This window comes from Bos javanicus, chromosome 18 (assembly GCF_032452875.1).
Source record: "Bos javanicus breed banteng chromosome 18, ARS-OSU_banteng_1.0, whole genome shotgun sequence".
In the NCBI taxonomy this organism is placed as follows: Eukaryota; Metazoa; Chordata; class Mammalia; order Artiodactyla; family Bovidae; genus Bos; species Bos javanicus.
Genome location: NC_083885.1, coordinates 8,760,889 through 8,786,827, shown reverse-complemented (window position 1 = coordinate 8,786,827; position 25,939 = coordinate 8,760,889). Strand labels below are relative to the sequence as shown.

Below are 25,939 nucleotides of genomic sequence, written 5' to 3'. Positions count from 1 at the left end.
TTTTCTATTTGCAAAACAAAACTGAAAGCAGTAAAGTCAACTGTATTGAACTTCCTTCTACCTTCAGTGGCTTTGTAGTTCAGGTAGGAGAGATGGACAGGATGGAGGAAAAATTCTACCACTGTAGTGGAGTGAATCGTTAGCATATGTTCAGGTCCTAAATCCACGAACCAGTGAAGGTGACATTATTGGAGGGGAGGGGGTCTTTGCATATGTAATTAACATAAGGATCTCTAGATAAGATCATTCGGGATTAAGACAACCCCTAATTCCCATGACAGGCATCTGTGTAAGACACAGAACAGAGACCGAGGGAGATGGGTTGAATACCCTGGGAAGATGGAGGCAGAAACTGGAGTTATGGTGCCACAGCCAGGGAATACCTGGAGCCACCAGAAGCTGGGAGAGACAACGAAGTTCCTCCCCTAGAGCCTTCAGAGGGAGCACAGCTCTGCCCATACCTTGAATTAGGGCTTCTGGTCTTCTGAACTGTAAGAGAACAAATGTCTCTTGTTTAAGCCACCAACTGAAGCAATAGAGAGTGAAAAAGCTGGCTTAAAACTCAATGTTAAAAAAACTAAGATCATGGCACCTGATCCCATCACTTCATAGCAAATAGACGGGGGAAAAATAGAAACAGTGACAGACTTTATTTTGTTGGGCTCCCAAAACACTGTGGACAGTGACTTCAGCCACGAAATTAAAAGATGGTTGCTCCTTGGAAGAAAAGCTATGACCAACCTAGACAGTGTACTAAAAAGCAGAGACATCACTTTGCCAAACAGTCAAAGCTGTGGTTTTTCAGGTAGTCATGTGTGGATGTGAGAATTGGACCATAAAGAAGGTTGGACGGCATCATCAACTCAATGGACATGAATTTGAGCAAACTCTGGGAGATAGTGAAGGATGGGAAAGCCTGGCGTGCTGCAATTCATGGGGTCACAAAGGGTCACACATGACTGAGTGACTGAACAACAACAACAAAGCCACCTAGTTTCTGGTCATTTATTATGGAAGACCCAGGAAACTAACACAATCACCCAAGTGTGTGCAACGGTAAAGGGAACTGTACCTACTAACAGGGGCCTAGGCGTCCTCCCACCATCACCTCAGTGAGTGTCCCCGACCTCATGGATGCTCCTTTGAGCTTCTCGCACTCTGTGTAACCCCCTCCTCTTCCTCCTTCCCTTCCTGTCCCATGGACTCGCACTCCTCCTCCTTCCATCCTGCAGAACTCTCTGCTCACAGCTCACTCTAATGCCCCAATTTACATGTCCCAAACTTGCTTAACCACATCCTTCCCCATCTCAGTGAGGGCAAGGCCACCCTTCCAGTGGCACAGCGCTGGACTTCCCTTCACTCTGATCTCTGACTCAGTCAGTTCAGTCGCTCAGTTGTGTCCGACTCTTTGCGACCCCATGGACTGCAGCATGCCAGGCTTCCCTGTCCATCACCGACTCCTGGAGTTTGCTCAAACTCATGTCCATTGAGTCAGTGATGCCATCAAACCATCTCATCATCTGTTGTCCCCTTCTCCTCCAGCCTTCGATCTTTCACAGCATCAGGGTCTTTTCCAATGAGTCAGTTCTTTGCATCAGGTGGACAAAGTATTGGAGTTTCAGCTTCAGCATCAGTCCTTCCAATGAATACTCAGGACTGATTTCCTTTAGGATTGACTGGTTGGATCTTCCTACAGTCCAAGGGACTCTCAAGAGTCTTCTCCAACACCATAGTTCAAAAGCATCAATTCTTCAGCGCTCAGCTTTCCTTATAGTTCAACTCTCACATCCATACATGACTACTGGGAAAACCATGGTTTTGACTAGATGGACTTTTGTTGGCAAAGTAATGTCTCTGCTTTTCAATATGCTGTCTAGGTTGGTCATAACTTTTCTTTCAAGGAGCAAGCGTCTTTTAATTTCATGGCTGCAATCACCATCTGCAGTGATTTTGGAGCCCCCCAAAATAAAGTCTGACACTGTTTCCACTGTTTCTCCATCTATTTCCCATGAAGTGATGGGACCAGATGCCATGATCTTAGATTTCTGAATATTATTTTAAGCCACTTTTTCACTCTCCTCTTCTACTTTCATCAAGAGGCTCTTTAGTTCTTCTTCACTTTCTGCCATAGGGGTGGTGTCATTTCCGTATCTGAGGTTATGGATATTTCTCCCAGAAATCTTGATTCCAGCTTGTGCTTCATCCAGCCCAGCATTTTTTATGATGTACTCTGCATATAAGTTAAATAAGCAGAGTGACAATATTCAGCCTTGACATACTCCTTTCCTGATTTGGAACCAGTCTGTTGTTCCATGTCCAGTTCTAACTGTTGCTTCTTGGCCTGCATACAGGTTTCTCAAGAGGCAGGTAACGTAGTCTGGTATTCCCAAATCTTTAAGAATTTTCCATAGTCTGTTGTGATCCACACAGTCAAAGGCTTTGGCATAGTCAATAAAGCAGAAATAGATGTTTTTCTGGAACTCTCTTGCTTTTTCAATGGTCCAGTGGATGTTGGCAATTTGATCTCTGGTTCCTCTGCCTTTTCTAAATCCAGCTTGAACATCTGGAAGTTCATGGTTCACATATTGCTGAAGCCTGGCTTGGAGAATTTTGAGCATTACTTTACTAGCGTGTGAGATGAGTGCAATTGTGTGATAGTTTGAGCATTCTTTGGCATTGCCTTCTTTGGGATTGGAACGAAAACTGACCTTTTCCAGTCCTGTGGTCACTACTGAGTTTTCCAAATTTGCTGGCATGTTGAGTGAAGCACTTTCACAGCATCTTCTTTTAGGATCTGAAAGAGCTCAACTGGAATTCCATCATCTCCATTAGCTTTGTTCGTAGTGATGCTTCCTGACTCAACCCACAGCCCATCCATCAACAATCTTGTGGGATATGCCTTTAAAATTTACCCACTACCTGACAACTATGCTTCTACTCACCTGGTCCAAGTGACCATCACCTCCTTCCTGGATGTCTGGTCCCACCCTTGTCTCCCTATAGTCTGTTCTCAACCAAGCACTGCAGAAACCCTTTCATAACCTTAGTGCTATCACATCACTCATCTGCTGAAAACTTGGGTAAAAACCAGAATCTCTAGATGGCTCCAGGCTAGATTACCCGGCTCTTGTTGTTTTTGATCTCTGACTTCTGTTCCCTTATTCATTCCATTCTAGTCACAAGGGCCCCCTTGTCAACTCCTCAAACACACAGGCTGGACCTTGCCTTGAAGCCTCACTTTAGCTCTTCCCTCTGCCAGGAATACTCTTGTCCATTTTCTTATTTCACTCTCCTTCTATAATTCCTTCTTCAAAGTCTCCTGCTCAGTGACCCTGCTCCCACCTCCCTCCCCCTCAATATGCTGCAGATTTTCTCATGAAAGCCTAAGTAACAAACTCATGGCAACAACAAGGGCTACAATCTGTCTACTCTTTCTCTCTACCAAAAATTAAACAGTTGTCATGAGAATGTTGTTATGTTTATTCAAACTGAAATACAAACTCATTTTTTCCCTAACAGATGATCATTAAATGTAATTTGGGGCATATAACTCAGAAAGAATTCAAATACTTTGATCTGCCTGATTGATTTCATAATGTGGAATGCTTGTGATACGTTGAATATTTTCCATAAGTTAAATGAGGTAAATCTTCACTTACAGAGTTGTTTTAAGAGATAGTTAAGACACATGATAAGACTGTGTTCACAAGATTGCATTTGTGTTGAAATGAACACTCTTTTGATTTACCCAATTCTGAGAACACTTAGTTAAATAAGATGCTTCTGAAAGAATGAATGGTAGGTCATTCCACAGGGCGATCTCAGGGATAGGCAGGAAGCCTTTCTCCTGGTATATTCTCTGAACCTTCCAGATTCTCAACACCCTGTGGTCCACATCGTGCCTTTGGTCCCCAGCATCCTCCCCTGTATTGCTCCATTTCATGTCCTTCTCTCTTACGGAAGGCTCTCTCTCAGCTTCATCTCATTTTACAGGACTTAGGGGAGTGATGCAGGGGCCAGGTGTCTTTGGATCCTGGGAGAGAAGGAAGGAAGAAGGCAGGCAGCTTCAGAATGGAGATGATCAGATCTTGCAGACCACCAAGGTTAGCTTGCTGACCCGCTGGAGTGCTCCTCTGGTTAGGAAGCCATCAGGAAAACAGTGAACATAGAAGAAATAGAGAGAATGAGGCCAGGAGACTCTGCAAGGCAAAATTAAACTGAAATGAAAATGAAGGGGAAAAAATGAAGTATGAAAATGGTCCGGCCAACGTCAGGTGTTGCTGGAGATGAGGGATTCACTTCTGGATATCAGGTTAAGATAAATGGACCATTCCCATAAATACATCCCAGTGCCTGTTCATGTATATTTGGGAAACGTCAGCTCAGGGTTCAGAACTGAAACCAAGAGAAATGAAGTGTTCTTTTAAGTGAAGGATGTAGGCATGAAAGAAAAAAAAGACAAGATTCAGTCTTAGGTTTTAACTCAGTTAGGAGGTGGGAAGAAAATGCAAAGTTTCTGAAGAAAGAAAATGGAGAGGAAAGGATGAAGGGGAGTGAGAAGACAGAGAAGAACATAAATACAGAGTGTTAAGGAGAAGGGATTCTGTATGAAAATTTTAGGGTAAGCAATTCTGTCTGTGACAGGGTAATTCAAATGCATGACAACAAGAATGCGAAGCTTCTTTACAAAAAGAAAAATCTAAACAAATGGTAAATTTTGATTTGTCTTATATAACTGAATCTCTAATGAAACATCTTTGTGAGAATTGCATTTAATATCATGTAATGAACTCACAGCATTCACAACACTTGCCTTTGGTTTTATAGATGCATCTGAATAGCATATACATTGCTTTTCAAGAAACGCCACCTGAATGTTCCTTACAAACAAAGATGGAGAAATAAAAGGAACTTAATCTCGGTCCTGTGCACCACCTATTCATATTACATCGTGCTACCATGGTCTCTGAGGGAAGAGAACATTTGGGTGTGCTGTGGGTTAGGTAAACACCCACTAAATATTGATGCAAGCATAATTAGAATGACTGAAATAATCCTGGCATAAAATTACCCTCGCAGTTAGAAGAGAGACAAAATGAAGTAATTTGATCATGAAAATTAATACAAGTCAACTGTCAGTTTTCAATGCAGCTAATTGAAAACCACTTATTATTCAAACCTCTTTCCCTCCAGGTTTGTACTTTTTTCTTTGCCCTGAGAAAGAGGGCAGGGAGAGGAGCAACCCCGGGAAAAACTATAGAGATGGTGGAGAAAGAGAATCATTTTTATTTTTCTAAGGCAGTGGCTCCTAAACCTGTATTGATTTTGCCACCCATGGCACATTTTTGTGGGCATGTCCAGGGTGAAAGGACATCTGGTCCTCTTTCACTCCATGTTGAAATGACGAAATGGCATTTATTGTAGTTGAGTAACAGTTTTATTGAGATATAATTCACAGATTATACAACTCACCCATTTAAAGTACATAAATCAGTGGTTTTCAATATTCACAGAAGTATGCAACTGTTACTATATTTTATCACCACCACACCCCTCAAAATGCCTACTGGTAGTTCCTGGGATCACTTTCCAAACGAATGACTTGCACTTGAATCCTTGCCTCAAGATCTGCTTCTGCAGAAACTCAAGCTAGAACATGGTGGTTCTCCCACAATCCAATCACCGGAATTCCTAGCAAAGTCTATTCTGAGGTATGTCACCCGCTCCTAAGAGGACTCCCCACATAGAATAAGGAAATATTGATGGGGTTTGTGCTTTATTTCCTAAAGGGAATTCAAAAGAAGCAGGTCTAGGACTTCTCTGGTGGTGCAATGGATAAGAATCTGCCTCCCAAAGTAGGGGACACAGGTTTCATTCCTAGTCCAGGAAGATTCCACACACCAGGAACAACTGAGCCCAAGCTCCATAACTACTGAAGCCCACACGCTCCAGGACCCATGAGCTGCAACTATTAGAGCCTGTCCTTCTGGAGGGGAGGGAAGATGCATCTGTCTTTCTGAGTTCGTATTGCCATAATGATCCTTTTTCTGTGGCCCTAAGGAGCAAGTCGACAATGCTGGTTTGCACAGGTTGGGCATCTCATTCATAGTTCTTATTGTTGTTCAGTCGTTAAGTCACATCTGACTCTTTGCAACCCCATTGACTGCAGCACACGAGGCTTCCCTGTCCATCACCAACTCCCAGAGCTTGCTCAAACTCATGTCCATCAATTCGGTGATACCATCCAACCATCTCATCTTCTATTATCCTCTTCTCCTCCTTCCTTCAATCTTTCCCAGCATCGGGGTCTTTTTCAATGACTCAGTTCTTCACATCAAGTGACCAAAATATTAGAGCTTCACCTTCAGCATCAGTCCTTCCAATGAATATTCAGGACTGATTTCCTTTAGGGTTGACTGGTTTGATCCCCCTATAGTCCAAGGGGCTCTCAAGAGTCTTCTCCAACACCACAGTTCAAAAGGATCAATTCTGTGGTGCTCAGCCTTCTTTATGGTCCAACTCTCACATCCGTACATGACTACTGGAAAAACCATAGCTTTGACTATCCAGACCTTTGTCAGCAAAGTGATGTCTCTGCTTTTTAACACGCTGTCTAGGTTTGTCATAGTTTTCCTTCCAAGGAGCAAGTGTCTTTTAATTTCATGGTTGCCATCATTGTCCACAGTGATTTTGGAGCCCAAGAAAAGAAAATCTGTCACCACTTCCACTTTTTCCCCTTCTATTTTCCATGAAGTGATGGGATCAGATGCCATGATCTTAATTTTTAAACGTTGAGTTTTAAGCCAGCTTTCTCACTCTCCTCTTTCACTTTCATCAAGAGGCTCTTTAGTTCCTCTTCAATTTGCCATAAGGGTGGTATCATCTGCCTATATGAGGTTGCTGATATTTCTCCTGGCAATCTTGATTCTAACTTGTGACTCATCCAGCCTGGCATTTCGCATGATGTACTCTGCATGTAAGTTAAATAAGCCACAGGAAGAGAACTGGTCAAACGGGAGCAAGGGGAGCTGAGAGACGGGGAGATGGAACTCTGATGATGTTTAAGACTCTGAAGCTAGATCCAACTTTTGAGCTTCAAGCTACAGCAGCCAATCATTTATTCCTTTGATTTACCCATGCTAGGATAGATTTCTATGATTTGCAAGCTGATTAACATGGTTGGTATCTACATTCTTCAATCTTTGGAAACAGTAAAGAACAAAAGTGGCAAAGGCAAGCTTCACTATCTCTGGGGGTCTTTTGTGTTCTAATAAGAAAGCTTCAAATGCTTGAGCCCTGAGCAGAAAGCCCTTGGCCAAGATACTCAAAATAACATGTAGTTTTAATCAGTGCTATGTAAACAACTTAATCCAAGAAGGGAAAAGAAAAACCATTGACCCAGATAGGATATTGGTAATTCTGAATAAGTGCTACAAATGCTTATAAAAGAATGTTAAGATGCCTAATTGCTGAGTAAATGAAATATAAATATCCATTTTGTTACTTGGAGAGTTCTTTAATATGTAATGGGGAAAACGGTGTATTGAATGCACTGTAAGCAATAAATGCCTGTTTCCTTTTCTAAAACAAATCAATTCTTGAAACCATTAACCAGCATTTAAATGTAACTCTATTTTTTTCCCATTTATTTCTCCCTTTTGAATCTTTCTCATTAGTGGAAGGAAATAGGTTTATCCAGGAGATAGAGCAGCATGGTGGAATAAGCATGGAGTGGAGTGGGATTTGGAGCCTGAAGCCTTGCCTTTTAACCCCAGCTCTGCCAATTACTAGTTCTGTGACCTTGGGTAAGTCACTAAATCTTACCTGGGTTCCAGGTGTAGCAAGAGACTACTGTTAGGAATCTCTTACCCACATCGGAGAGTCGTAGTGATAAAAACCTTTTAGGGCAGCGTCTCTCAGTCTTTATTGGTCATAGGAATTCCCTGGGGACTTCCAAATTTCACAAGAGCTTTGCAGATTCTTGTGTTTGGAGTGGAATCCAAGATCTGCATTTTGAATAAGCTCCCAGTGATGTTGATGTGGCTGCCTTCACACCTTGGGGTAACAAGGTAGAGGGTAACTTCCAGGCTCACAATGATTTTCCTCTTCTAGAAACTGCCCTGGATTTTAGTGATGGGCTATTAATAGTTGCTCTTAACCCACTTGCCATAGCTGTATCCCCATAGCTTATACCCCCTTGCCACCTCTACTACATTAGAGGTGATTTCTGACCCAACCAGGGTCAAAAGAAGGTCGCATCCACAAATCTGGTTTTGAACAGACAACCAGAGTTGGGACATTCACTCACTTGCTCATTCATTCAGCAGTTCTTTTCAAATTCTCTCTATGCCAGATACTCTAACAAGCAGTAGAGATATACTAGTTCGATAAAGCAGGTCTCTGGCCTCACAGAGCATTCATGATAGTACTGTACAAGATAATTTCAGATAAGCTAAGTGCTTTGAAATGATTGGAGAATTTCAAGGGTTGCAGGGGACCTACTTTAAACAGGGGTGCTAGGGAAAGCCAAGGTCTTGCTTCCCTTTCTACAGTGACCTTGGCGGACACATGTTGAATACAAATGAAAAAACATAACCAATGAAAGAAGGCTGGGGCCCTGGTGATTGTGTGCAGGAGAGCCACTCTCCCCTGCAGACTAACTGAACTATGATGAGAATGAAAAAGAAACTTTTATTGCATTAAATCACTGAGATATCAGGATTTATCTATTATAGAAGCTAGCACTTCTTATCATACATGCATAAATTATTGAACTCTTTTTGAGATTCTAAAAGTTGACATTTTTTTCACTTATATTTGCTAGAGCTATTCTCTACTGCGCCTCCCTGGTGGCTCAGTGGTAAAGATTCGCCTGCCAATGCAGGAGATGCCGGAGACGCGGATTCGATCCCTGGGTCAGGAAGATTCCCTGGAGAAGGAAATGGCAACCCGCTCCAGTATTCTTACCTGTGGAATACCAAGGACAGAGGAACCTGGCGGGCTACAGTCCATGGGATCACAAAAGAGTCGGACATGACTTAGTTACTAAACAACAACACCAAAATTCTCTACTACTTGAAAGAATCTTAATGGATACAATTTCTGTGAATCTGATGAGCTAATAGTATAAATTGTTGGACATCTGTGAAGAATGATAACTGTAAACTGGTTTTTCTGAAATGTATCCACTCTCTGGATATATTATTAGGGGAAAAAATTGTTCAAAAAGGATTGACATGTAAATTAATACTGAGGTCAATTTTTTTCCTGGTCATTTTTATCTTAAAATTCTTGTTCAGACCTTTATAAAATCAACTCACTAAATTGCAGTGGGTAGAAACTAAGGAAGCAATTGTAAAGTTTATGATTTTCCCTTAAAACATAAGTGCTTAGATTTTAAAAGAGTCCTTGGTGGCACGATGATATTAACATTTAAATTTGCCACATTTCTTCTTATGGGTTATCAACAGGCAGTAAACCTGGGCATCTCTTAGAGATGAATTTCCCCAAAGGATGTCCGTCGTACATACTGCATCCTCAGAGGGATATTTTCTTCCTTGGCTACTGGTCCCAAGAACATATTGCCAGTCACCTCACTAGCCTTCCTCTTCTCCTCCTCTAATCTTTATGCATGCTAGGAAGGCAGAGAAAAGCTGTGTCTTAAGACTACTTGCTACAACCATATCTCAGTCTCCTAAGACTTATGGCTGGATCACACTTGAGGACAAGACAGATAGGATCAGAGAGGAACGATTCAAGAGGCCAACGCTGGGGACTCGGCTTTCTTCCTATGGCTTTCATTAATGTTTATATCCCTGGGCTTGAGGTTTTCTTTGTGACTCTGTGTTCTCAGTGAAAATTTAGCAGTAAATGACTTACGTCATATGAGCTTATTGGAGTCTGCATGTGGCAACAGCAGTGTATGAAGTCAAAACTCCTATCCTTTGAGCCATCAAAATGAAGTCTTCTCCAGCCAGGGGTCAAGTCATGTGTGTGTGTGTGCGTGTGCGTGTGTGTGTGTGTGTGTGTGTGTTTGTACACAGAGCCTGCAGGTTTCCATGGAACCAAACTTGTGATGAGGAGAAAAAGATGGGCCTCCCCAGGACACCTTTGAATAAGGATGTCAACATTCCTTTCTATATGGCTTTAAAGTCTTTGGTTACTTCAGCAACAAAGGTTCAATTCAGTTCAGTCACTCAGTCGTGTCTGACTCTTTGTAACCCCATGGACTGCAGCATGAAAGACCTCCCTGTCCATCACCAACTCCGGGAGCTTGCTCAAACTTATGTCCATTGAGTCAGTGATGCCATCCAACCATCTCATCCTCTGTTGTCCCCTTCTCTTCCAGCCTTCAATCTTTTCCAGCATCAGGGTCCTTTCCAAGGAATCAGTTCTTTGCATCAGGTGGCCAAAATATTGGAGTTTCAGCTTCAGCATCAGTCCTTCCAGTGAACACTCAGGACTGATTTCCTTTAGGATTGACTGGTTGGATCTCCTTGTAGTCCAAGGGGCTCTCAAGAGTCTTCTCCAACACCACAGTTCAAAAGCATTAACTCTTCGATGCTCAACTTTCTTTACAGTTCAACTCTCACATCCATACATGACTACTGGAAAAATCATAGCTTTGACTAGACAGACCTTTGTCAGCAAAGTAATGTCTCTGCTCTTTAACGTGCTGTTTAGGTTGGTCATAGCTTTTTTTCTAAGGAGAAATTCTTCTAATTTCATGGCTGCAGTCACCACTGCAGTGACTTTGGAGCCCAAGAAAATAAAGTCTGTCACTGTTTCCATTGTTTCCCCATCTATTTGCCATGAAGTGATGGGACTGGATGCCATGATCTTAGTTTGTTGAATGTTGAGTTTCAAGCCAACTTTTTCACTCTCCTCTTTCACTTTCAAGAGGCTCTTCAGTTTCTCTTCACTTTGTGCCATAAGGGTGGTATCATCTGCGTATCTGAGGTTTTTGATACTTCTTCCAGCAATCTTGATTCCAGCTTGTGCTTCAAGTGCAAAGTCAAGTGGGCCTTAGGAAGCATCACTAGGAACAAAGCTAGTGGAAATGATGGAATTCCAGTTGAGCTGTTTCAAATCCTAAAAGATGATACTGTTAAAATGCTGCCCTCAATATGCCAGCAACAAAGGTTAGTCTTCGCATCATTGCTCGCTCATTGATCAGAAGTGGAACTGTAAAAATAGGGGAAACTGGGGACACAGGAAAATATACATAAATATGGAAACTCAGAGACAGATTTGAAAAGATACATGGCAAGTGAATACTCAGGAGCATAGAGAGCCTCATCCATCCATCACCCACCCATCTACCCGTTCACCCATCCATCTATCCATCCAGACACCCACACATCCATTCATCCATCGAAGCAATAAATGAGCTAAGCACCTCCTATTTATCAAGCACTGCCTATGCTCAACATTGTGTGTGCGTTAGTCACTCAGTCGTGTCCGACTCTTTGCCATCCCACAGACTGTAGCCTGCCAGGCTTCTCTGCCCATGGAATTCTCCAGGCAAGACCATTGGAGTGGATTCCCATTCCCTGCTCCATAGGAGCTTCACAACCCAGGGATCGAATCCCAGTCTCCTGCATCGCAGGCAGATTCTTTACCGTTTGAGCTACAGGGAAGTCCTGCTCAACGTTGAAGGTACACAAAGACGGAAACGGAAGTCTAAATTGGAGGTGGTTATAGCCGACGATGGCTCAGACGGTAAAGCGTCTGCCTGCAATGCGGGAGACCCGCGTTCGATTCCTGGGTTGGGAAGATCCCCTGGAGAAGGAAGTGGCAATCCACTCCAGCACTCTTGCCTGGAAAATCCCATGGACGGAGGAGCCTGACAGGCTACAGTCCATGGGGTCGCAAAGAGTCGGACACGACTGAGCGACTTCACTTTCACCACTTCACTTTTCATAACCGATATGCCCTGAGAGGGCTCCCGCGAAGCTGGAACACACGGTTTGGGCACTTCGGGAAGATGCGTGAAGTGAACGCCACACCGTCGCACAGGTGATGGTGGGAGAAACCTGCATACCATAGAGATGCCGAGACCTCCGAGCATCCTAGAGAGGCCGGAAGTGGCTCCAGGAGGCTGGTCCGACGGCTCAGGCGCAGAGCGGGGGTGGCGGTGGGGAGAGGGAGGGGCCTGAGTCACCCCACCTGGCGCAATCCCGGCGTCGCCGTGGTCTTCTGTCTCTGTGAGTGGCCCCGGGTAGGGAGGGTCGCCCCTCCGCCGGGACCCAGGCGCGGGTCCTAGACTGAGTCCTAGACTTGGTTCTCCCATCAATTCCCTGTGTGACCCTGGCGGGGACGCCTGGGCTTGCACGCGCGTCGGGGTCCTGCGGAGGACGACCTTGTCGGCCGCTACCTGCGTGTCGTGGCGGCCCAGGTGGGACGAGCCCCGTGGCCGCTGGTACGGGGCGCGGTCGTGAGTGATGGCCGACCTGAGTTCACCCCACTTCCCCTCGGATTCCAAGCAGCGGGGCTCAGCGTCTCTTTCTAGGATCGTTGCGAAGGTCTCAAGCACCGGCTAGCTTCTGGTTTTCGTCGTCTTTTTGAAAAAGATGGCAGGCCCCAAGCTCAGAACTTTCAACAGGCATCTGTGTCAAGCTAGACTCCATTTACATTTTTTTTTTATTATAATCGCACTTTGTGGGGGAAAGATTACTTTGTCTTGATGACAGATGATTCTGGTTTTCCATTTAAGTGGCCGTGTAAGGTTCCCATTTAAAATGAAGGTATTTATTGCTAAAAGATAAGGAGTTTTAAATAAAACAGTAAGTACTAGTACCAGAGATAGGGCTGCTCTGGTGGCTCAGTGGTAAAGAATCTGCCTGCTAATGCAAAAGACACGAGTTCGATCCCTGGGCCAGAAAGAGCCCCCAGAGTAGGAAATGGCAACCCACACCAGTAATCTTGTCTGGAAAATACCATGGACAGAGGAGCCTGGCGGGCTACAGTCCATGGGGTCGCAAAGAGCCACACACCATTTAGCAACTAAGCAGCAACAAAGTATCAGAGATAGCAGGTGTGACGGAAACTATGAAGGTGGTAAGCGAATGACACTGCGTTGTTCCCAACCCAGCTGGGTCCTCCTACTCTGATCTGTCTTCAAGTCCTTGCTCCAACTCAGCCTCTGTCACCTGCATAATTTGTGGGCCAGTTTTTTGTTTTGTTTGTTTTAGATGCTTTTCCTTTCAACTTGACTAGGGTAAAAATGACGTGCGGCGTTGTGTGACTTTAAGATGCACAACTTGGTGACCTGATACGCATATATATTGTGAAATGATAAGCACAGTGAGGTCAGTTAACATCTCTATCACCTCACAGAATTATGATAGTTTTCTTTGTGTGTGGTCAACACTTGAAAGATCTACTCTCGCCTGGCACGCGGGAAGATGGCGGCATCCAGGTGGAGGTCTTGAGATCAGATCTGCATGGAGTTGGCGTCTGGGCCAGCAAGGCAGGGCCTGGCTCACCCTGGGCGGTTCGGCCTTGGGAGCTGCGGGGTCCCAAAGTGGGGAGGGGGAAAAAAGATCTACTCGCCCAGCAGCTTTCAAGCCTGTAATAAGGTAATATTACATATGGCCCCCATGCTGTGCATTTGATCCCCAGAACTCAATTATGTCTTGTAACTAGAAGCTTATACCCTTTGACCAGCATCTCCTCATTTCCCGCATCCCCCACCCCCTGGCAACCGCCGTCCTACTCTTTGTTTCTATGAGATCAGCTCTTTTAGAGTCTCTGTGTAATCGGGATCACCCCAGTATTTGTCTGTGACTTATTTCACTTAGCATAATGCCCTCAAGGTCAATTGGTACTGTCACTAATGGTAGGATTTCCTTCCCTTTTTGAGTGGCTGAATAGTATTCCACTGTGTGTGTGTTTGTGTGTGTATACATCACATTTTCCTTATCCATTCATCCTTTAATGGGCACTTAGGTTGTTTCCATGACTCAGCAATTTGAATAATGCTGCAGTGAATATGGGGGTGCAGATACCTTTTGGAGATAGTGATTTCCTTTACTTTGGAGAGAGAGATATATATAGGCAAGATTCTTGACCTCTGAGTCTTTTTCTCATATCAGAAAAGCTGAGGATAATAATTACCTCAGAAGACTGTTCTGAGGCTTCCGTGGTAAACCTTAAGCCCCTTGCCCATAATACTAAATGCCGACATAGTTGCTATTTTCATTTTAGCAAGAAGGAAACAGGATCCGAGAGGTTCAGTGACTTTCCCAGGTCACACAGGGAATTGATGGGAGAACCAAGTCTAGGACTCAGATTTTCTGATTTATAACCTAAAAAGCTTAACCCTGCCTCCCCACTACCTCTTGCCTCTTGGGAGGGGACGGGGCACCTCCTGCCTGCCCTTCTGGAAATTGGAAGGGCCCATTTGACATTGCAGAATGTGTTAGCTGTGAAAGCCCCCATGGGACTCAGGTCACCATAGACTTGGCTGCTTCAGGTCGGGGACTCTGCACAGCCCTGAGTGCTTGATGTGGGTGAGGTGTAGGCTGTAGAATCAGATGCATCTGGGTGCCAGTAGATACAGCCCCCTGCTGTCCAGTTCAGTTCAGTCGCTCAGTCGTGTCTGACTCTGCAACCCCAGGAATTGCAGCACACCAGGCCTCCCTGTCCATCACCAACTCCCGGAGTTCATTCAAACTCACGTCCATCGAGTCGGTGACGCCATCCAGCCATCTCATTCTCTGTCGTCCCCTTCTCCTGCCCGCAATCCCTCCCAGCATCAGAGTCTTTTCAATGAGTCAACTCTTCACGTGAGGTGGCCACAGTACTGGAGTTTCAGCTTTAGCATCATTCTTTCCAAAGAACACCCAGGACTGATCTCCTTGAGAATGGACTGGTTGGATCTCCTTGCAGTCCAAGGGACTCGAAAGAGTCTTCTCCAACACAACAGTTCAAAAGTATCAATTCTTTGGCACTCAGCTTTCTTCACAGTCCAACTCTCACATCCATACATGACCACTGGAAAAACCATAGCCTTGACTAGACGGACCTTCGTTGGCAAAGTAATGTCTCTGCTTTTCAATATGCTGTCTAGGTTGGTCATAACTTTCCTTCCAAGGAGTAAGCATCTTTTAATTTCATGGCTGCAATCACCATCTGCAGTGATTTTGGAGCCCAAAAAAATAAAGTCTGACACTGTTTCCCCATCTATTTCCCATGAAGTGATGGGACCAGATGCCATGATCTTCATTTTCTGAATGTTGAGCTTTAAGCCAACTTTTTCACTCTCCTCTTTCACTTTCCTCAAGAGGCTTTTTAGTTCCTCTTCACTTTCTGCCATAAGGGTAGTGTCATCTGCATATCTGCATATCTGAGTTTATTGATATTTCTCCCGGCAATCTTGATTCCAGCTTGTGCTTCTTCCAGTCCAGCATTTCTCATGATGTACTCTGCACAGAAGTTAAATAAGCAGGGTATCAATATACAGCCTTGATGTACTCCTTTTCCTATTTGGAACCAGTCTGTTGTTCCATGTCCAGTTCTAACTGTTGCTTCCTGACCTGCATATAGGTTTCTCAAGAGGCAGGTCAGGTGGTCTGGTATTCCCATCTCTTTCAGAATTTTCCACAGTTTATTGTGATCCACACAGTCAAAGGCTTTGGCATAGTCAATAAAACAGAAATAGATGTTTTTCTGGAACTCTCTTGCTTTTTTGATAATCCAGTGGATGTTGGCAATTTGATCTCTGGTTCCTCTGCCTTTTCTAAAACCAGCTTGAACATCTGGAAGTTCACGGTTCACGTATTGCTGAAGCCTGGCTTGGAGAATTTTGAGCATTACTTTGCTAGCGTGTGAGATGAGTGCAATTGTGCGGTAGTTTGAGCATTCTTTGGCATTGCCTTTCTTTGGGATTGGAATGAAAACTGACCTTTTCCAGTCCTGTGGCCACTGCTGAGTTTTCCAAATTTGCTGGCATATTGAGTGCAGCACTTTCACAGCATCATCTTTCAGGATTTGAAGTAGCTCAACTGGAATTCCATCACCTCCACTAGCTTTGTTCATAGTGATGCTTTCTAAGGCCCAGTTGACTTCACAAGTCACATGTCTGGCTCTAGGTGAGTGATCACACCATCGTGATTATCTTGGTCATGAAGGTCTTTTTTATACAGTTCGTTTGTGTATTCCTGCCACCTCTTCTTAATATCTTCTGCTTCTGTTAGGTCCATACCATTTCTGTCCTTTATCAAGCCCATCTTTGCATGAAATGTTCCCTTGGTATCTCTAATTTTCTTGAAGAGATCTCTAGTCTTTCCCATTCTGTTGTTTTCCTCTATTTCTTTGCATTGATTGCTGAGGAAGGCTTTCTTATCTCTCCTTGCTATTTTTTGGAACTTTGCATTCAGATGCTTATATCTTTCCTTTTCTCCTTTGCTTTTCGCTTCTCTTCTTTTCACAGCTATTTGTAAGGCCTCCCCAGACAGCCATTTTTCCTTTTTTGCATTTCTTTTCCGTGGGGATGGTCTTGATCCCTGTCTCCTGTACAGTGTCATGAACCTCCGTCCATAGTTCATCAGGTACTCTATCTATCAGATCTAGGTCCTTAAATCTATTTCTCACTTCCACTGTATAATCATAAGGGATTTGATTTAGGTCATACCTGAATGGTCTAGTGGTTTTCCCTACTTTCTTCAATTTAAGTCTGAATTTGGCAATAAGGAGTTCATGATCTGAACCACAGTCAGCTCCCAGTCTTGTTTTTGCTGACTGTATAGAGCTTCTCCATCTTTGGCTGCAAAGAATATGATCAGTCTGATTTCGGTGTTGACCATCTGGTGATGTCTATGTGTAGAGTCTTCTCTTGTGTTGTTGGAAGAGGGTGTTTGCTATGACCAGTGAGTTCTCTTGGCAAAACTCTATTAGCCTTTGCCCTGCTTCATTCTGTATTCCAAGGCCATATTTGCCTGTTACTCCAGGTGTTTCTTGACTTCCTACTTTTGCATTCCAGTACCCTATAATGAAAAGAACATCTTTTGTGGGTGTTAGTTCTAAAAGGTCTTGTAGGTCTTCATAGAACCATTCAACTTCAGCTTCTTCAGCGTTACTGGTTGGGGCATAGACTTGGATTACTGTGATATTGAATGGTTTGCCTTGGAAACAAAGAGAGATCATTCTGTCGTTTTTGAGATTGTATCCAAGTACTGCATTTTGGACTCTTTTGTTGACCATGATGGCTACTCCATTTCTTCTAAGGGATTCCTGCCCGCAGTAATACATATAATGGACCAGGTCTAGGATCTGTCAAATATTCCTCATTCCTGCTGACATTCTTAGAGAAATGGCTTAGGTTTGCATGGAGTTAATATGGATAGTTTGGGAAGCAGTTGGAAAATACGGATTATAAAACTTTGTGATTAACTTATATCATAAGTATCAGGAATAACTGCAAGACTGCAAGGATCTTTTGTGCAATAAATATCTAGGCAAAAGGAGTTTGAGTGGATAGCTGGACAAGAAGATCAGGGATAGAATTAACTTCCCTGCCACTGCCAGTAAAACTCAAAACTGCACAAATACCCCTGTTTGGCATGATTGTGTCAACTTTCCCCTTAATGCTGTGCAGTTAATTTTCTTCGCAGATGTGTTTGGCCTTTTAGGTTTTGCACCTCACTTCCCTTTTACCTGTATCAGGGTGACTCTCCTTATTGTCTGTAACTACTTGTTCATCATTATGGCTCTGACTGCTTTGTATTAAACACAGATAACTTTCAGATCATGTATGGAATTTGAGCAGCACCGTTTCTAAACCTTCTAGCCTCAATACGCTTTCCTGGTCTCAGTACAGTAAGAACACAGTTAATTTTGCCTCCATTCAGTACCTGGCAGTAATTTAAAACACGCCATCATAGGGTTAAACTACCTGGATATATTTTTATCTTCCTTTAAAGTAAATACAGTAAATTTTTATCTTTATGAAAGCTGTCTTCAGTTCTGCTCGCCATACTCCAGTAGTGCCTAGATTTGTATGTTGCATTTTAATACCAGAGGGTCAGTAGCATCATGCTCTTGAACCCTGGGGATGAAGGAACTGTGTGCATAAGCTGAGGTTCTTATTACTGATCCTTCGCATTTAATTAGGTCTTTGTAAATCTGAAGTACTCCTAGTCATTTTTATGAGTTTCTTCTCATGACTTCCCTGTGAGATGTCAACCTTATTACCCTCGTTCTATCTTAGTATTATCAAGGGGTCAGGCTAACTTTAAATTTCATTTTTTCTTGTTTATAATTAAGATTCCTGGTTTTTTTTTTTTTTTGGATCGTGTACTTAACCATAACCTGTATCAGCTAAAATGACTACTCAGATTAAATGTGACCCTCCCCCCCAACCCAGAAGGAAGCAATTACTGAACAAAGCCACATTTTGGAAGAGCCTTAAAGCAATTGAGATTATAAACAGTGGTCTGAGTGCCCAGCCCTGGAAAGAATCAGATGGAAACTAGTAAAGAAATATAAAAACTCAGGCAGCTGTTTGAAGGAAAACCACGCAGACCCTCTTTTCTCCCTTATGGCTTAGTGTTCATGGGAATTTCTTTTGGTTTCCTGCGAAATGTGTTTGCTGCGATTTTTCTGTGCTCACCGATGCAGGCAGCTGGAAAAGGAGGAGGTGGCTTCTGGGTGGCAGCACTAATGGCTGGTCATCTATGAAGGTTTCACCAGCCGGGTGGATAGGCTTCTCTCATTGCCATTTGTCTTGCTAACTTATTAATCTTTCCTTACTCGTCACCACTCCTCTGACCCTCCAGTTCAAGTCAATTACACAGGTTCTTGCCCCAGATAATTCTGGAATTAGCTGGAAGGTAATGAGGAATAGCATGAATAGGCCCGACAGGTACTCGGAAGCATTAATAGTTTGAATTTGTACATTCCTGGTGTGATTAGTGTGCACTTGAGCCAGGACTGGCCTGCAGTCTTATGACTATGGGAATGTGCAATTTTAAAAACAAAGGACATTGATACACACTGCTGTATTTGAAATGGATAACCAACAAGGACCTACCGTATAGCACAGAGAACTCTGTTCAATGTTATGTGGCAGCCTGGATGGGAGGGGAGTTTGGAGAAGAACACGTACGTGTCTGTGGATGGCTGAGTGACTTTGCTGTGCACTTGAAACCATCACAGTGTTGTTAACTGGCTATACTCCAATATAAAATAAAAATTTTTTAAAAAAAGGACAAGAAGAGATTTGGAAGAATTTCTTTTTTCTTTTTCCTTTCCTAAAAAATATTTATTTATTCACTTACTTTCACTGCAGGGTCTTTAGTTGCAGCATGCAAACTCTTAGTTGCGGCATGTGGGATCTAGTTCCCTGATCAGGGATCGAACCCGAGCCATCCGCAGTGGGAGCACGGAGTCTGAACCACTGAACCACCAGGGAAGTCCCTGCGAAGAATTTCTGTTGGAAAATTCTTAGCTGGGCTCTTTGAAGCCTTGTCCATTTTCTGATTTGCTTATCGGGGAATTCTTGTGGAGATAGAAAAATATCTTAACCTTTTTTTTCCCCCCTCTGGCATCCTCTTAATGAAAACCCTGTAACCAAACAGAACAGTTCTAAAACCTGTAAGTGCGGTTTTGCTTAAGGGCGTCACCGTCCTTAGACTTCACCTGCTGCCCCTGCCTCACGGTGATCTCAACTGAGCACACTGGCCCTGCCCCTTCATCACCCCTCACCTAGACTCCTGCCAACCTGCAGTCTCTCCCTCCTCCAGGTAAAGCTTAATCTTTGACAAGGACTGAAGTGAGCCCACCGTCGTGGACACCTGCAAAGACTCTGTTGTCTGCAGAATAGAGTGCAGGCTCCCCTGAAGGAATCTTGGTTTCTCCATTTTGCCTTCTACTTTAATTTGCAGAAGCCTGTCTCCTCTAGCATACGCTCTGGAATGCAGGAATTCTGTCACATTTTGCTTTATGTCATTTTCATGCCAGAACTTTCCTTTTTAGGAGCTAAGTTAAATGAAAATGGCAGCACTGATTGGCATACACAGCGACGACTCTTGGACACGGCCGGGCCCTGCATAATTTGTGCCCATCATCATTTTACTAAATTGGGTGTATTTCACCATGTTCCAAATCATCCATGAATTCTGCAGATACTTGATGGGCATCCTCTGCATCCGAGGTTGTCTGGTGGGGACATGCCAGTGAGAAAGGCTGAAGGTTTCGGTTCTCATGGCACCCAGATTCTGCTGGAAGGAGATCAGTAGTCAGAAAGGAAACAAATACATTTAGGTAATATGCCATGAAGAAAACAAAGCAGTGTTCAGATAAGGGAGAGCTCTTCAGAAACTACCCTGTGCATCGAGCACTTGAGCAGACCTAAATATTGAGAAAGACGCAGCCTGGCAGGCATCTGGCTTGGCAGCGGTTCACACAGAGGTGAAGCAAGGAGTGCACGTAGGCCTCAGCACAGATGAGCTTGGCATTATCAAGAGAAGGGAGAAGTTCAGGGGGCTGGAGCGCGGAGTAGAGTCCCAACAAAAGAGTGAGAGGAAGTCAGAGAAGGAGGTTGCCACCAGGTCATGGTGGTGACAGTAAGAAGTCTGGGCTGAAGTGTCACTGACTGACACCCTTCTGTGTCTGGAAGCAGCATCAGTGATAACAAAGTCATGTGATCATGTTAAGCGACAGAATGGACCGCAGCAAGTTTTATGGCTGGCTAGTCCAAATCCGAATGGGAGCGTCCTGCACTCAGAAAATAATAGAAACATAAAGTCGCATATTAAGAGGATGCCGGGGCATTCATTCGTGATGGATTTTCCTGTAAGCACAACAATGGCAACTGCTTAGTCAGACCTTGGGACTCCAGCCATCCTTCACATCATTTTGCTCAGTTTTCCTAATTTTCTTACCCTCAAGCCACGGAGACAGTCACTTGCTGAATCTTGTCTTCAGCTGTTACACCAACTGATTTCTGCACGAATGATCTGATTAGCTTTGCTGGTGATCAAAGCTTCTTAGTAGAGTTATCCAGAAGAATCTGACAAGCTTTGTGTAATCCTGTACTTCTGAGAGACCTTATCATGATGTGTGGGAATGTAAGAGAAAAATTGAATCCTTAGACTGTGGAACTCAAAGAAAAGAAATTCAAGAAGTGATATCCATGGAGCACCTACACTACATCAGGCAGTTTTTATACATGTTCCCATTCGGTCTCCAGAATCCTGCGAGCTTATTTTTAGCTCTGATGTTTAATGCAGCAACAGCTCGGATGAACCTGTCCAAATGGTAGCACCTTTGGTTGCTTGCAGTCTCCCTAACTAACCACGCTTCTCAGTTGTCTCCACTTACTTGACTGAATGAGAGAAGGTGTGTGTGTGTGCGTGTGTGTGTGTGTGTTTAAATGCATTTGAGGACCTGCGAGCTTCCTGTTCCATTTCTTCTTAAGCGGAAAGAGTTGAGTGGCCCACTTTTTGCTTGTTTTGTCTTGTTTTTGAAAGAAAGGTGTCTTGGAGCCTTGAGAAAATAATAATTAGAATATAATTTTAGCATAGATGCGGAGGGAGGGGGAAGCAAGGTTCCCAAAGGCATTGAGCACACACAGTACTTAGAAGATTTCCTGGGTGGGTGAATATGGTTTGCTACATAAAGGACCTTTTTGTCCTTCCCTTCTTTTTCTACTTTTTTTTTTTTTTACATAAAAGCCGTATTAAACTATGCTGCAGTGTGCTGTCTTAAACAAAAGATGTTGGAAATTTGCTTCAGAGTTCTGTCCTTGATTTTTCAGAGGGGGTGGGGGGATGCGGAAAATGACCCTCTGTACCAAATTCGAACAACTTCTTTTCCAAAAGCCTCTAGTGTTTTCCACGGATTAAGAATAATGCTTTCTATTTGGAGAGTGCTTTGTGGTTTTTCAAAGCTCTCCCAGCTACATTATCTTATTTAACCTTCACACTGACCTTGCCAGGCAGTCAGAGCAGATTAGTACTGTTCCTGCTGACACACGGGCAGAAATGTGCAGCCCAAGAAGTGACGAGGTGGGTGGGCAGGAGTCAGCTAATGTCCCAAAGCCATGACGGGAACCCAGGTCTCAGCTTTTCTTTCTGCTGGAGCACACTGCCTTTTCGTGTCTATTAACCCCAAGTAGGGGACCACCGCTTCTGCAGTTGGGTTAGTAACAGTGCTGCATCCTACTTTCTTCATAGGTCCAGTTATCTTTGACTGCCACATATGGATTCCCACAAATCTCCGAAGGAAACAGTCCTCATTACAGGAGGAGGTGGCTATTTTGGTTTCCGGTCAGTGCATCTGTAAAATATGTCCATGCAAGTATTTTACTGGTAGTTGCTGGGAAAAGTATAGCTTTCAACCTACATTAATGCAGTGTAGACTCTTACTCGTTGGTACAGTGTAGACCAGGAATGAACCATGCTGCCCACTGCTCAGATTAGGAAATTGAGAACTATAGATACATTCCACTTGAAGAAAAATTCTTTATAAAGCCATTGAATCGGGGTTGGGAGATAATCATATCACAAACAATTTAAAATAATGACTATTCTTTCACAGTTACATTATCATTCATAAATATTCTGAAGAATAGATGGTGAGTGCTAGAATAGGGGGAGGAGGGGTTTTCTGGTGGCTCAGTGGTAAAGAATCCGCCTGCAATACAGGGAGCTGCAGGAGATGCAGGTTCGACCCCTGGGTCAGGAAGATTCCTTGGAGGAGGGCATGGCAACCCACTCCAGTATTCTTGCCTGGAGAATCCCATGGACCGAGGAGCCTGGTGGGCTACATTCCATGGAGTCACAAAGAGTCAGGCACGACTGAAGTGACCTAGCATGCATGCATGCCTGGAACAGGGGGCTGGGGGAATGTAATATGTGGACACCACCATCTTTGAAGATAAAGCCTCTCTCATTGTAATTTAAATAAATGTGAAGATGCTCGTTTTTTAATATTTACATAAGTAAAACTTGTACCAATGAATGTGTAAAGTGAGGAACTCACAGGATAAGCCAAGAAGACTGGGAAAATTATATACTTTTCCAAAGAAAGAGAGAAAGTGAAGTCGCTCAGTCATGTCCGACTCTTTGTGAACCCATGGACTGTAGCCTACCAGGCTCCTCAGTCTATGGAATTTTCCAGGCAAGAGTACTGGAGTGGGTTGCCATTTCCTTCTCCAGGGGATCTTCCCAACCCAGGGATCAAACCCAGGTCTCCCACACTGCAGGCAGACCCTTCACTGCCTGAGCCGTACTTTTTCAAGGCATAGCTTAATAGTGATTTGATCTAACTTTTACCCTTTCTTCTTGCAGCCTTGGCTGTGCTCTGAACCTTCTGGGAGTCCATGTGATTCTGTTTGACATCAGCCGCCCTGCCCAGACCATTCCAGAAGGCATCCGGTTTATACTAGGAGATATCCGCTGTCTCTCTGACATAGAGAACGCCTTCCAGGGTGTCGACGTGGCTTGTGTGTTCCATATCGCATCTTACGGTATGTCAGGGCGCGAGCAACTGAATCGAAGCCTGATTGAAGAAATCAACGTGGGGGGCACAGACAACATCCTCCAGGCATGCAGGAGGAGAGGGGTGCCGAGGTTAGTGTACACGAGCACTTTCAACGTCATCTTCGGAGGGCAGGTCATCAGAAATGGAGACGAATCTCTGCCTTACCTGCCCCTTCACCTCCATCCTGATCACTACTCTCGGACCAAATCTATCGCTGAGAAGAAGGTGCTGTCAGCCAATGGTACAGCCCTGGAGAGGGGTGGTGGGGTCTTGAGCACCTGTGCCCTGAGGCCAGCTGGCATCTACGGGCCTGGAGAACAGAGGCACCTCCCCAGGATAGTGAGCTACATAGAGAAGGGCCTGTTCAGGTTTGTGTATGGAGACCCCAAGAGTCTGGTGGAATTTGTCCACGTGGACAACTTGGTGCAGGCTCACATCCTGGCCTCAGAGGCCCTGAAAGCCAACAAGGGCCACATTGCTGCTGGGCAGCCCTACTTCATCTCAGACGGCAGGCCTGTGAACAACTTTGAGTTCTTCCGGCCTCTGGTTGAGGGCCTGGGCTACAAGTTCCCGTCCACCCGCCTGCCCCTGACCCTCATCTATTGCTTCGCTTTCCTGACAGAGATGACCCACTTCATCTTGGGGCGACTCTACAACTTCCAGCCCTTCCTCACCCGCACCGAAGTTTACAAAACTGGCGTCACACATTACTTTAGCCTGGAGAAAGCCAGGAAGGAGCTGGGGTATGAGGCTCAGCCGTTTGACCTCCAGGAGGCAGTCGAGTGGTTTAAAGCCCATGGTCACGGCAGACGTCCTGGGAGTTGTGACTCCAAGTGTCTTGTTTGGGATGGGCTGGTGATCTTACTCGTGGTTACAGTGGTTCTCGTGTGGCTGCTGCCTTCCGTGATCCTGTCAATGTGAAGGAGGAGCTGTACTGAGGTGGTACAGTACACCACTGAAGTTGTTATATATACTGAGGTGGTTTTCATGAAACACACGTTTTAAAAATAGAGAATAGATACCTGATGTCAACCTTTGGATCTTCAAGTCGCTACTTAAGAATAGATTCTTGGGGGACTTCGCCCTGGCTGTCCAGTGGTTAAGACTCTGAGTTTTCAGCGCAGGAGGTATGGGTTCGATCTCTGGTTGTAGAATTAAGATCCCATGTGCTACACAGCACAGCCAAAAAAAAAAAAAAATTGATTCTTGGATTAAGTCTTCATTTCCTACCTCCTTGCACAGATCCTGAAGGGAGAAAACAGAAACCAGGATAAGTTTGAGATTCGGATCCTTGGGTCTTCCTCCTTCAGACATGGACAGTAGACGTCATTCCAAAACCCATAGAGCTAAACTCCCTCAGATGGGAAATGTCTTACTTGAATTTCTCAGAAGCCAAAAATGTACTTATCTTCATTCCATACGTTTTGCATTGACTTCACAGAGGTTGAAACACTGATATGGGAATGGCAAAATGCTAACAGGCTTGCACTTGTGTGAAAAACAAGTTGAGCTACTTCCCCGCAGCCCAAGCCTCTGAGGAGATGGTCACTTTTGCAGGGGAGGCGGTTGCTAGTCACAGTGTATGTTCTAGGAATGAGTTTTTGCCCTTCATGACATAAAGGTATTATACCTGTGTGACCACATGGTAATGTTTGATATTGAAATGAAGAGACCTTTATCTTACCTCCCAGGATTCTTTAGAGGGTTAAATTGGACCAGGTATATAAAGTGCCACTCACCACACTTACAAGCCATTATTTTTATTAATATTATTATTACACATTCCTTATGAGGGTTTTCTTCCTCAGGGTATTCTGTTCAGAGGGTGCTGTTGCTACTGACCTTTCTGGAATACCTTTGTGACGTGCCCTCAGAGTCTGTAACAAGTGTGCTTAAATATATTCAGTGTTGATAAAGTTGTGGTCTCCAAGGAGAGATTGAAATCTGGGAAACAGCTAAAAATCTGATGATTGATGAGAATATTCAAGCTAATGATACCATTTGCAATTAAAAAATAAAACATAACTCTCAACTAATAGACTGGTTTTCTTCTGGGGAGAATTTCCGTTCTCTGAAGGCCTCTTCCAGTGAAGAATGTTCTGAACAATGGTGGCATTGTCCGGGCTCCCACGGGGATTGCTGTGGCAGACATTCAAGTTGTACTGTCACATGGGAACCGAAGTGCAGAGAAGACAGTCTTCACCCATCCTCTGATTCCAGCCACAGAAAGGACAGCATTCCTAGGCTGTAAGGACAGATGGCTGTGGAAAGTCATGTTAGATCTGGTCTGAGAGTATTTGTAGGAGGAGGGTGCGGGATGAAGAGGCCCGGTGCATCTTGCCTGGGCATGTTGGGAAAAGTGCTCAGCTTGATACCAGAGGATCTGCCACCATGAATATCTTGTATGGTCTTTTAACCAAGTAACTGCAGCCTCTGTAGGGCCTCAGTTGCC

At 44.2% G+C, this 25,939-nt stretch overlaps 1 protein-coding gene and 1 long non-coding RNA gene across 3 annotated transcripts in view; both read left to right on the top strand.

The window, feature by feature from the left end:
* The window catches only part of LOC133230016 (uncharacterized), a 28,293-nt gene extending 18,405 nt beyond the window's left edge, over window positions 1-9,888 (top strand). For both annotated transcript variants that reach the window (XR_009730710.1, XR_009730711.1), the window contains 2 exons: window positions 7,677-7,805; window positions 8,825-9,888. This is a non-coding gene — a long non-coding RNA (uncharacterized LOC133230016). The remainder of the gene's footprint in view (window positions 1-7,676; window positions 7,806-8,824) is intronic.
* A 2,227-nt stretch (window positions 9,889-12,115) lies between these two features.
* On the top strand, window positions 12,116-25,519 carry SDR42E1 (short chain dehydrogenase/reductase family 42E, member 1). Its single transcript, XM_061386849.1, has 3 exons — window positions 12,116-12,206; window positions 22,179-22,271; window positions 23,295-25,519. Exons 2-3 carry the CDS (start codon window positions 22,204-22,206, stop codon window positions 24,406-24,408), a joined length of 1,182 nt encoding a protein of 393 aa, XP_061242833.1. The 5' UTR covers window positions 12,116-12,206; window positions 22,179-22,203; the 3' UTR covers window positions 24,409-25,519.
* The last annotated feature ends 420 nt before the right edge of the window (window positions 25,520-25,939 follow it).

Coding starts and splice junctions, on each gene's coding strand:
- SDR42E1 (XM_061386849.1), top strand. CDS start 22,204: ATGGATTCCCACAAATCTCCGAAGGAAACAGTCCTCATTACAGGAGGA. Junction 22,272..23,294: donor GGTGGCTATTTTGGTTTCCG/GTCAGTGCATCT, acceptor TTCTTCTTGCAG/CCTTGGCTGTGCTCTGAACC.